General features: G+C 38.8%; 1 protein-coding gene across 1 annotated transcript; it reads right to left on the reverse strand.

The window, feature by feature from the left end:
* Positions 1-6,842: 6,842 nt before the first annotated feature.
* On the reverse strand, positions 6,843-11,951 carry ppiab (peptidylprolyl isomerase Ab (cyclophilin A)). The gene is made up of 5 exons (XM_063013671.1): positions 11,740-11,951; positions 9,112-9,142; positions 8,925-9,013; positions 8,665-8,837; positions 6,843-7,254 (listed from the first exon to the last, which is right to left on the reverse strand). The coding sequence occupies exons 1-5, from the start codon at positions 11,806-11,808 to the stop codon at positions 7,122-7,124; spliced, it is 495 nt and encodes a 164-aa protein (XP_062869741.1). The 5' UTR covers positions 11,809-11,951; the 3' UTR covers positions 6,843-7,121.
* Positions 11,952-12,717: the final 766 nt, after the last annotated feature.

Consider the following 12,717-nt stretch of genomic DNA (forward strand, 5'->3'; position numbering starts at 1 on the left):
TGCTGTACCAGCCTCCACTCTTTTGGGAAGGCTTTCCACTGGAGTATGACTGCAAAGTTTTGCTTCTATTCCACCACAAAATCATTAGTAAGACTGGCGTAAGGGTTATGCCAAGTTAATTTATTTATTTAAGTATCCACTCTATTCTCCTTGCATTCTGCTTGCATTAGCCAAACCTAGATTTGTTTAACAGACTGTGTTACTAACCTGCACTTTGTAATTATTGACCTTAGTCTTGGGACTAAAATTAGGTATTTGATTCTTGTCTTAACTGAGCTGGAGACATCTACTTTGAACAGCTGACCAGCTTTTGCTTAGTTGGCACATGATTGTGTGTGTTAATTTCTGCTTAAGCTGCTTTGTGACCTAAATTTTAGCCCATGACTTTTTGCCCTACCCATTGGCTGTCCAGCTTGAAGCTTTTGCCATACACAGTAAAATTCTCTCTTTTTATTTTAATAAGAGGCAGTAACGCCCAGGTGGCGAAGCGAGATTCTGAACTCATCGGTTCAAACCTCGGCGTTTTTGGCAGCCATAATTGGCAGTGCCTGCAGCAAACATGGTTCTGCTAGTGCGGGACGACTGAACTATGAGGGTGGGGTCTTCAAACGCTTTACACAGCATTTGGCAGATTTGGACCGCATTTGGCAGATAGAGAGGCGCCTGTGCAGAGGTGAAAAAGGATTCCGCAAAGGGCTGCACGTAGGTCGGAGGAGGCGTGAGGAACAGTATACCCACCTCGACTGCAATCAGCAGCGGAAGACAAATTGACTAGGCTGAATTGGGGAGAAAATGGCAGTGGTAACACAGTCACTTAAAATACAAATTAAAAGGCAGGATAGCAAATTTCATAGTATGCCAGGTGCAGTTGTCATGGACTAAACAATGGACACAAATTCTGTCCATAACACTTTATTTATACAACACATTATTTTCTGGGCTTGCCGTTACAGCAGCACTAAGCAATGCCCTACTCAGGGATCCCGAATAAACCTGAACCAAACAAACCTCATGTCATATCCACAGCTTTAAAGACCAATAGAGGTTTCCTTTACACCGCTTTACTAGAGTCTTAAGGTTTTACATGGCTACTGAATAATGGAAATACTTAGACTAAGGTATTTTTAGCTGGGCACCTGCTAGCAGTCGGTATGGATGAAATAGGTCAATTCATTGGTTAGAAGGATGTTTACACAGGTAACACGTTTTTACATATAGTGTTTAAAGACAGGATTTAAACACTGATCTGATTTTTAGACATGTGATAGTGATGTGGCCCCTCTTTTCAACTTTGTGGGTGCTATATGACACATCTTTAGCAACACACTGTTAAAACATCAGGTTTTTTAGTCAACGGAATATAAATAATTAACAATTTTTTTAGTTCTAGTTAGATTTGGTACTGTTTGGTCATTTGTGTTATATTAATAATTAGACTTTTACTATTATTATACAGTGTTTGTACATGGAAGTGTTTATGAAAGTGTCTATTGCGCCAAAAGAAAAACCTTTTGTGTATGATGTTAATTCATTATTCGTTTCCACAAAGTTGAATGAGTTCATCTGGACACAAGTTTGTTGTAGAGATACGTATCGTCACTCAATCCGAATTACTTCTTCAGTCTTCTCCAGACTGAAGAAGTCATTCTGATTGAGTGACGAAACGTATCTCTACAACAAACTTGTGTCCAGATGAACTCATTCAACTTTGTGGATTTGTGTACCTGGATTATTGAGCATGCATCAACAGATTCATTATTCGTTTGTTATACAACTGTTAGGAATTGGGACCACGACACTCAGTAAGTAGAATTATACTGAACACCAATTTGTGTCTTATAAATAGTTTCTCTCTACTCTTTACATCTTAAAGAGAAACAGATTTTAACTTAGAGGGAATATACTCTGTGTTTATGTACACTATACACAACTGTATTTCTAAATCTGTGAATTCTATTTGCAACACTGTTGTTTTGCTACCTAGTATCTTGAAAAATAAGACTCCACTTACCTTTTTTGCCAGTTAAGAGGTAGAACTATCATTGTAAATGGTGTAGATTTTGAACCGCTCTGTAATATAGTTAAATATTGTTATATGTTGTGTATCAGTTTTACTAAATGTTTCCATAGTCGTGGGTTATATTATCTTTAATGGTCAGGACTCTCCCAGGACCACCACAGAGCAGGTATTATTTAGGTGGTGGATGATTCTCAGCACTGCAGTGACACTGACATGGTGGTGGTGTGTTAGTGTGTGTTGTGCTAGTATAAAGAATAGTCCACCAACCAAAAATATCCAGCCAACAGCGCCCCGCGGGCAGCGTCCTGTGACCACTGATGAACGTCTAGAAGATGACCAACACAAACAGCAGCAATAGATGAGCGATCGTCTCTGACTTTACATCTACAAGGTGGACCAGCTAGGTAGGAGTGTCTAATAGAGTGGACAGTGAGTGGACACGGTATTTAAAAACTCCAACAGTGCTTCTGTGTCTGATCCACTCATACCAGCACAACACACACTAACACACCACCACCATATGTCATTGTCAATGCAGTGCTGAGAATCATCCACCACCTAAATAATACCTGCTCTGTAGTGGTCCTGGGAGAGTCCTGACCATTGTAGAACAGCATAAAACAAAGCATGCAGAGAAACAGATGGAGTACAGTCAGTAATTGTAGAACTACAAAGTGCTTCTATGTGGTAAGTGGAGCTGATAAAATGGACAGTGAGTGTAGAAACAAGGAGGTGATTTTATTCTTATGGCTGATGTACAAAGAAATGCCCAGCTTAACTGTATTTTGTAAATATGAACTCATTTTAAATTTGATGCCTGCAACACATTTAAAAAAGTTGGGACTGGGCAAAAAAAAAAAAAAACTTGAAAAGTGCAATAGAATAAAGTTACAACTAGGGATGTAACGATGCACCACAATAACCGATTCAAAAAGTCCACGAATGTAAAATGAATCGATATTCACTTTAAACAGCAGAGGGCACTGGCGCTATACACCTCGCCTGGTTTACGTCACTGGCGCTATATGCCTGGTTGCCAGATTCGGGGTTTTTCAGCCAAATTGGGCTTAATTCAAAATTGTTTTGCATAGTTCGTACCTACATCAGAAATAAATGGCATTCATTATTTGCATAAATAAAAGATAATCACAAACACAGTATTTTATTTTCTTTTTTTAAGAGAAATAATAAAAGGAAACTGTCATCATTTGTCTTCAATTTCAGTTTAGAATAGAATTGGGGAAAAATCGTATCGTGAACCGCATCGCATCGTGTGTAAAGTGTATTGTTACATCCCTAGTTACAACGTTGTAAAACACCACAATAAGTAGACACCTTTTTGTAAATAGAGTTTTTATTTTTGTTACCATTATGAACACCTGCTACAACAGCTAGGTACTGCCATAAAGGATTACCAATTCAAACTAGTAACTTCTATTGCTCAGCACTGCCAACATTTTACAGTCTATTGGTCATGCGGTATAAATTCTGGTATTTTACTAAAGAAAGATTTCAACACAATGCCAAATAATGAAATCATGAAGTAAGATCTGAGGTTAATAAAATATGAGAAACAAAAGATTGTATCTAGACTAATAATAGACATCTACAACAGAAAAACAAAACATCGTTTATTATATTTTATCAGTTAAAAAACAGATTGGACAGGTAAAAACACACACTAGCACACCAGAGCTGGGATCTTGAATACATCGTATTGATCCGGGTGGGTTGAGCGGCCACATGACCAACGATTGGCCTGTTGTTCATATTGGGGTGGGGTAGTAAGCCGGATAGGGTCTCCTTGTGACTGATGCAACTGCAACCTCTGCTGGCCGATTGATGGCACCTGCACAGTGAGCACAGGGTGTGTCTCTCCATACACAAGGCTGATTCGCATATATGCACTCGCCTAGTGTGGGTGAAAATATGCAAATATATAAATATAAAAATTGAATGTGGTACCAAATCTTGTTCGTTCTGTTGGTATGAATTCGCTAAAATGTGCAATGGATTCCATGTTCTGTGCTTTTTCTTTTTTTCTGTCCAATTGTTCATCCTCTCTTTAATCTAACAAACTCTCAGTAATACTTGTTAAAATAAAAAATAACAAATGCAGAAATGTGTTCATTGCTGTAAATAAATTTATGTTGTTTAAATGTTTAAAGTGTAAATCTCCATCAAATGTTTGGCTAAAAAAATAATAAAATTAATTAAAAAAAGACATTTGACTTTCTTGCATTTTTTTTTCCATGTTTGTATGTTGATTTAATTGTTTTATTATAGTATTTTTTCTAGATGCCAATGTATTAAAATACTGTTGGATAAAAAATGTACCTGGTGATGAATGCACTGTACAAAAATGACAAAGCTCATGGTCACATGACAAACCTTGTTAAATGCTTATTGGTTTGGTATAGAGGGCGGCTCAGCGGGCAGCACTGTCGCCTCACAGCAAGAAGGTCCTGGGTCTGGGTCCTTTCTGTGCGCAGTTTGCATGTTCTCCCCGTGTCTGCGTCGGTTTCCTCCCACAGTCCAAAAACATGCAGTCAAGCTAATTGGAGACACTGAATTGCCCTATAGGTGAATGGGTGTGTGTGTGTGTGTCTGCCCTGCAATGGACTGGCGTCCCGTCCAAGGTGTTACTGTATGCCTTGCGCCCGTTGAAAAGCTGGGATAGGCTCCAGCACCCCCCACGACCCTAATTGGATAAGCAGTTAAGACAGTGAGTGAGTGAGTGACAGTGAGGTTCGGTATAGTATCTGGGCATGTCTGTACATGCCTTGTTTTTAACCACCAAGTGGCACTATTTTTATTTAAACAGTAAGTGGTTAAGTAATGGTGGTAAATCAGCTGGTTTATGGTGAAGGAGTGGATAAAATAATTTTAAAAAAGATAACATCAGTAATAAATGCAACAGTAAATATTATAAACAGGGTCCTGTTCCTGCCCTGTGTGACCATGCTCTGGATTTAATCGTTATGTTGTCATAACAGAACTCTCAAACGCAGTGTTTTCCTGCAAAATTACCACCAAGAGCACAAGATGCAATGGTTAAAACAAAACCTGACTTTATGAACAATAAACACAGTTCTGAGAAGGTAATATATTTTGGTAACTCGGGTAAATTTTAATGTAATGTTTTGTTGATTGAAGTAAAAGAAGTGAACACATCATCTACAGGTAAGAATTATTATTACAAGTGACTAGAAACAAGAAGGTGGTTTTAATGTTATAGCTGATCGGCGTATTTCCTCACTCACTGTCCATTTTATCAGCTCCACTTACCATGTAGAAGCACTGTGTAGTTCTACAATTACTGACTGTAGTCCATCTGTTTCTCTGCATGCTTTGTTAGCCCCCTTTCATGCTGTTCTTCAATGGTCAGGACTCTCCCAGGACCACTATAGAGTTGGTATTATTTAGGTGGTGGATCATTCTCAGCACTGCAGTGACACTGACATGGTGTGTTAGTGTGTGTTGTACTGGTATGAGTGGAAAAGACCCTCACTGTCACTGCTGAACTGAGAATAGTCCACCAACCAAAAATATATCCAGCCAACAGCGCCCTGTGGGCAGCGTCCTGTGACCACTGATGAAGGTCTAGAAGATGACCAACTCAAACAGCAGCAATAGATGAGTGATCGTGTTCGACTTTACATCTACAAGGTGGACCAACTAGGTAGGAGTGTCTAATAGAATGGACAGTGAGTGGACACTGTGTTTAAAAACTCCAGCAGTGCTGCTGTGTTTGATCTATTAATACCAGTACAACACACACTAACACACCACCACCATGTCATTGTCACTGCAGTGCTGAGATCATCCACTACCTAAATAATACCTGCTCTGTGGGGGTCCTGACCATTGAAGAACAGCATGAAAGGGGGCTAACAAAGCATGCAGAGAAACAGATGGACTGCAGTCAGTAATTGTAGAACTACAAAGTGCTTCTATATGGTAAGTGGAGCTGATAAAATGGAGAGTGCAGATCAGTGTAGGACAGAGTGGCTGATCAGTGTACAACAAATTGCAACATCAAGCTCAGGTTACAGGCTGGTATTGGATGGCAGACACAACACAAAACTGCATGTACTGTTTAATATAAGCATCAATATAGAGATTAAAATTTATCTTTTATCTCTATCAGGTGTTGTAGACTAGAGAAATGAAATTCAGTAGTATATGACACTCGCTAATGAACTGTCACTTAAGATTTGAGGCTTTTGTCCTTACCCATTTTACATTTACATTTACAGCATTTAGCAGACGCCTTTATCCAAAGCGACTTACAGTACACAGTATACAATCTGAGCAATTGAGGGTTAAGGGCCTTGCTCAAGGGTCCAACAGCAGCAACCTGGCAGTGGTGGGACTTGAACCAGTGACCTACGGATTACTAGTCCAGTGCCCTAACCACTAGGCTACTGCTTGCCCCTTACCCGGCTGTTAACAAACATTTGCTGTGTCCTTGGAGGACTTTGCAAATTACCTTGCGTGTTGGCATGGCAACACCGCAAGCTCATCTCTAATTTTAATGATGCTCAGCACAGAAGGTTTCTTCATCTTAATAACTCATGCAGGGCCTTTAGGAAATGTTGTGCCACCATCATTTTTTCACATAAATCATTTTCAGAACCTGCAGCTTGTTACTATTTTTTTTTAATAAATCCTGGATTTATGAATTTTATATTGTGAAGATCAGGACTATGACATTAACATTTCACTTCTCTACAAATGCGTCACACGTGTCCAATCCGAGATTATTGTGCAGTGCGTCACCCTGTTGTGTACAGAAAGAACAGAAACATCACACCACTGCTGAAATCAAAAAGAATTTAATAATCTCTTTGGTCCTACAAGTCTAGGAATTACATGTTTCAAAGACGTTGACACTTGAACAAAAAGATTTCAATTCTATGAAGTAACCACATTAATACACTTTTATCTATAATACCTTTTTCATGGAATGCTGATGTTCAGACAACTTAGAAAACAAGGCTGATGTAACAACTTTCATTAATGCGAAGAATTAGAAATAACAAATCTGATGAAATGTGAATAATTCACATGACCGACACTAGATGTTTAAATGTGATGTTTAAAGTTGGCCACAGTCAGCAATGGCAACCTTGGCAGAGCATTTCCCGCTGTCGCTTCCTTTCTTTTCCATAGCCTTGACGACATCAGCGCCTTCAACCACCTTCCCAAACACAACATGCTTGCCATCCAGCCTATTAAAAAACAAATAAATAAACATTAACAACAAATACAGTGATGTATTATTAAGTGTTAAGTTGATTTCAATTCCTGGCAACCATATGGAGAATATTTTTCAAGAACATCCTGATTTCAATCAGCCATAACATTAAAACCACCTCCTTGTTTCTACACACTGTCCATTTTATCAGCTCCACTTACCATATAGAAGCACTTTGTAGTTCTACAATTACTGACTGTGGTCCATCTGTTTCTCTGCATGCTTTGTTAGCCCCCTTTCATGCTGTTCTTCAATGGTCAGGACCCCCCACGGCACCACTACAGAGCAGGCATTATTAGGGTGGTGGGTCATTCTCAGCACTGGAGTGACACTGACATGGTGGTGGTGTGTTAGAGAGTGGATCAGACACAGCATCGGTGCTGGAGTTTTTAAACACCTCACTGTCACTACTGCACTGAGAATAGTCCACCAAACAAAAATATCCAGCCAACAGCGCTCTGTGGGCAGCGTCCTGTGACCACTGATGAAGGTCTCGAAGATGACCAACTCAAACAGCAGCAATAGATAAGCGATCGTCTCTGACTTTACATCTACAAGGTGGACCAACTGGGTAGGAGTGTCTAATAGAGTGGACAGCGAGTGGACACGGTATCCACTCATACCAGCACCACACACACTAACACACCACCACCATGTCATTGTCACTGCAGTACTGAGAATGATCCACGATCTAAATAATATCTGCTCTGTGGGGGTCCTGACCATTGAAGAACAGGGTGAAAGCCGATTAAAAAGGTATGTAGAGAAATAGATGGACCACAGTCAGTAATTGTAGAACTACAAAGTGCTTCTATATGGTAAGTGGAGCTGATAAAATGGACAGTGTGTAGAAACAAGGAGGTGGTTTTAATGTTATGGCTGATCAGTGTATGTCATTGAATGACATAAATAGGTTTTTGCACCTGCTTTGAGTAAATAAAGTTATTTGAGCACTATAGCACCACAAGAGTTCTGCAACAACCACACCCTCATACCAAAGTATTTAAATATTAGTCAATAATTTATTCAGTCAAACTGATGAACTAAACGAATTAGATCTTAACTGTACTACTGACCTGGCCGAGCCGCCAACAGGCTAAATTAAACATGCCTCAAAGAGGGAAGTTGACAGGCTTCCTAATTGCTGAAGCAGATTTGACCTATTAAGGTGCTTACATGAGCCATGGATGACTCACTGAGCAGCACAGCGTGTCTCTCTGTATGCAGAACGGAACTCATATTCAGGGATTGCGTCATCTAGCTCAGGGCAAGGGTGGTGCAAGTGCCAGAGGTTGTTACAGTCAGGGAATTGGATACTACTAGCAAGTAAAAGAGGTAAAAAAAAAAAAAAAGCATGGCGTGTGTGGTGCAGCTTTACCCTTACCAAGTGGTTTTAGCAGTGCAGATGAAGAACTGTGAGCCATTGGTATTGGTTCCTGCATTGGCCATGGACAGAGTTCCCAGCCCCTCATGCTTCAGAGTAAAGTTCTCATCTGCAAACTTGGTGCCATAAATGGACTTCCCTCCAGTTCCATTGTGTTTTGTGAAGTCACCACCCTACAATAAGTGTGGAGTCATGACTGCAGCTTATAACAACCCACATTTCCAAGAAATAACACAGAAAGAAAGACACTAAGGATTTACCTGGCACATAAATTCTGGAATGATACGATGGAAGATGGAACCCTTGAAGCCGAAACCCTTCTCCGAAGTGCACAGGGCTCGGAAGTTTTCTGTTTTAAAGCAAGGACAGTTCAAAGATTATACTTTTTACAAACTGAATGCAGTTACTCATAATGGAAATGAACTCCAGATAAGAAATTGAACTTGCCAGCAGTCTTGGGGACGACATCAGCTCTCAGCTGAGAAAAGACAAGAGAAAAATATAAGAACTCGTTGTTCCAGAAACACCCTTTGCATTGCTTGCTTAAACGAACCAATTTAAAAGTAATCACTGCACGTAATGTGCCTCAGGTGCCTACAGATAATCAAAGTGGTTCAGTCAGATGTAATCACAACTAAACACTTTCACAATCAACTTTTATTTACATTTGCTACGCAGTTAGTCAGTCATCTTTACAAACAAGAGTCCCAAAAACCCACTTTAGCAATACATGCAAGGCATCCTCAGGTGGCCACTTGCTTAACCACTTTTAGAGTAGCTGTTTCATATTACTCAAGTGCATTCATGACATACTACTAAAATGTGTATTACACTATACACTGATCAGCCATAACATTTCTACACTCACTGTCCATTTTATCAGCTCCACTTACCATATAGAAGCACTTTGTAGTTCTACAATTACTGACTGTAGTCCATCTGCTTCTCTACATACATGATTTTTCCTTACAACTCAAGTGACATGCCTTGTAATTTGTTGACTTGTACGAAACGTACACAGACATTTGGACTTATCTGGTATAAGTACTAATTTGTAAAAATAACAAAATGTTTGTATCTTTTTTACACAAGGGTTGTATATACACACAAGGACTTCAGGAAAAGAAACAACCTTAAACAACCCTTGGACAATCTTGGTAAATGCTTCTCTGAACTTGGTCATGAGCTAGGCTGCATGCTGAACCAACAATGCTTCAGGTAACTTTTCACACCAGCCAATCAGCAGTGTGGAATCTACGACAGCATATAAGAGCCACTGTAAAAAATATTATTACGTTTTGATTTCGAGATTAAAGTTAAATTATTATGAGAATAAAGTCGAAATATTATGACCAGAGAGTGTGCAGCCGTCGTAGGCTTGTCAGTTCAGAGAAGCACAGCTCTCAGTACCTGGATCGGCACGCAAGCGCCGAGGGCAGTTTATAATGAGTGTTATTGTGGTTATCCAATAACCTGTGATTATTTTTGGGTGGCTGTTTGTATTGTACGCTTCGATCCACATGGCATGATGACTAAACCGGTCAATGCAACCTTTTATAGCTTTGCCATACAGCTTTAGTTTATCGTACGAGTCCATAAGGCTGGGCTGAAGTACTGCTGACACCGGTTGGCGCACATTCTTCTAAATAAACACAGTTTATTGCAAAGCCGTTTCAATGTCCTTATACTAATAACAAACTGGTGCTGATGTGCAGAAGATCGAGGATTCCTTTATTTGTGAAACCGATACGAAAGTATAACTTTACCAAATCCTGAACATCCCTCATTTTAACACGAAGTGGTTGCTATGGCGATAATATTTCGACTTTAATCCCGTAATTATTTCGACTTTAATCTCGTAATCATGTCGACTTTAATCTCAAATCCAAACTTATACGACTTTATTCTCAAAATTATTTCGACTTTATTCTTGAAATCAAAACTTATACGACTTTATTCTCGAATCCAAACTTACATGACTATTCTCGAAATTATTTCGACTTTATTCTCGAATGCAAAGTTATATGACTTTATTCTCGAAATTATTTCAACTTTATTCTCGAATGCAAAGTTATATGACTTTATTCTCGAAATTATTTCAACTTTATTCTCGAATGCAAAGTTATATGACTTTATTCTCGAAATTATTTCAACTTTATTCTCGAAATCAAAACTTAGACAACTTTATTCTCGAAATTATTTCGACTTTATTCTCAAAATTATTTCGACTTTATTCTCAAAATCAAAACTTATACGACTTTATTCTCGAAATTATTTTAATCAAAATGTATACGACTTTATTCTCAAAATCAAAACTTACACGACTTTATTCTCGAAATTATTTTGACTTTAATCTCAAAATCTAAATGTATACGACTTTATTCTCAAAATCAAAACTTATACGACTTTATTCTCCAAATTATTTTGACTTTAATCTCAAAATCTAAATGTATACGACTTTATTCTCAAAATCAAAATTTACACGACTTTATTCTCGAAATTATTTTGACTTTAATCTCAAAATCTAAAAAAACTTAAAATTATTTTTCCTTAAAGTGGCCCTAATACCGTCGTAAGAATCTCCTAGGATTAGTATGAAATAAAAACGATGGCTATGTGGATGCACACAGCAAAATGTTTGATTGCTGATTTAAATGGGGAAAAAGCTGAAGGAAAGAGTGGAAAGTGTTTTCTTTACTTAATCACCCCACCTGGTGGTGAAAACATGACACTGAGTGTAACATGTGTAACTGTAAAACACCACTTCTGCTTAAGAGAAAAAACATGTTCTCTTTATAATAGATGCCACCTAAAATCACTATCATTTTACCCAGCGTTAGATTTCAGCCCTAATAAATGTAAAATGTGTTAATGCGCATTAAATCGATAGAATTTTAAAAGTCATTTTAAATCGATCTAAACTAACACAAACGTGTCCACACCAGTTACTGCCTAAAATACACAATGTAATCTAATTTATCAGACGCAGTGGAAATCTCGGTCTGTTTACATGAATAAATTGATTCTCGGTTCAGGGCGTTAATCCTACTGAAATATAAACCAGATCAGCCTCACCTCCATCACAATCCTTCCTGCACTTTTCCCATCGATCGTGATATCAAAAAACACTTTAGGGTTTCCCATGTTGGACGCGTGTTGTAGTTTGTGATGTAGAAACAGCAGACCGGATGAATCCTCAGTACAGGAAGCTGCAGACTGAGTACAGGCAGAAAACTTCAATATATACAAGCGGCACCGAAACTCTTTCCTACTCTATCATATGAAGCCTGGAGACCGGTGATTAACAGGCGCTTCGGCCAATCAGAGACTCCGATGATGCAGCAACGACAGGAGCGTTCCAATGAGCACAAGCGGCGAAGTTCAAAGAGAATGCTTTTCTCTGATTCGTTCATTCTAATGTCGACGTTAGATTTTATCCAATCACCGAAGTGTATTCGCTGTGGGTGTGTGCGTATTGTACACCCCCGTGATAAGTGCCATGCTACTTAGGGCGTCTCCCCGAGGTTCAGTTCGCCATCTTTGCCCACATGGAAGAATGTGAAGAGTGAAGATGTTAGGCCGTTTGTGAGCGAGTTTGAATAAGCGGCCCAGCGTCAACTAACTGCATTAAACACTTAACATTCAGTTATCTTTGTAACCTGTCAGTAATAAACCCTATATAACAGTTGTTATAAACGGCCCCCTCTTCCTGTTTCCTAACAAAAAAGGTGTATGGAACAAAGTTGGTTACATCAAATTTCGGTTGGAATACATGATCAGAAAGATATGTGAAGTCTAAAGTTTATGCACTATATAAGAAGTGTATAATTTTTGCCAAATAGTTAAATATCAAACATATTTCCATACTTTTAAAAATAATTTACATTATTAGAGCTAGGCAACAATGATTTGTACTAGGGGTGTCCAATACGTCAATCGTGATCTACCACGTTTGTTTTTTGTTGTTGACATTTTAGCATACGCTTTTATCCAAAGCGATTTACAGTACTGTGACAGCATACTGTCCAAGCAATTGAGGGTTAAGGGCCTTGC

Source organism: Trichomycterus rosablanca, chromosome 18 (genome assembly GCF_030014385.1).
Source record: "Trichomycterus rosablanca isolate fTriRos1 chromosome 18, fTriRos1.hap1, whole genome shotgun sequence".
Lineage (NCBI taxonomy): Eukaryota > Metazoa > Chordata > Actinopteri > Siluriformes > Trichomycteridae > Trichomycterus > Trichomycterus rosablanca.

Bases quoted from the DNA above. Each gene is read 5' to 3' on its own strand.
- ppiab (XM_063013671.1), bottom strand. From the start codon at position 11,808: ATGGGAAACCCTAAAGTGTTTTTTGATATCACGATCGATGGGAAAAGT. The intron at 9,143-11,739 runs GTGAGGCTGATC...GTCTTTTCTCAG, and splicing joins CAGGAAGGATTGTGATGGAG to CTGAGAGCTGATGTCGTCCC. The intron at 9,014-9,111 runs GCAAGTTCAATT...GCTTTAAAACAG, and splicing joins TGTCGTCCCCAAGACTGCTG to AAAACTTCCGAGCCCTGTGC.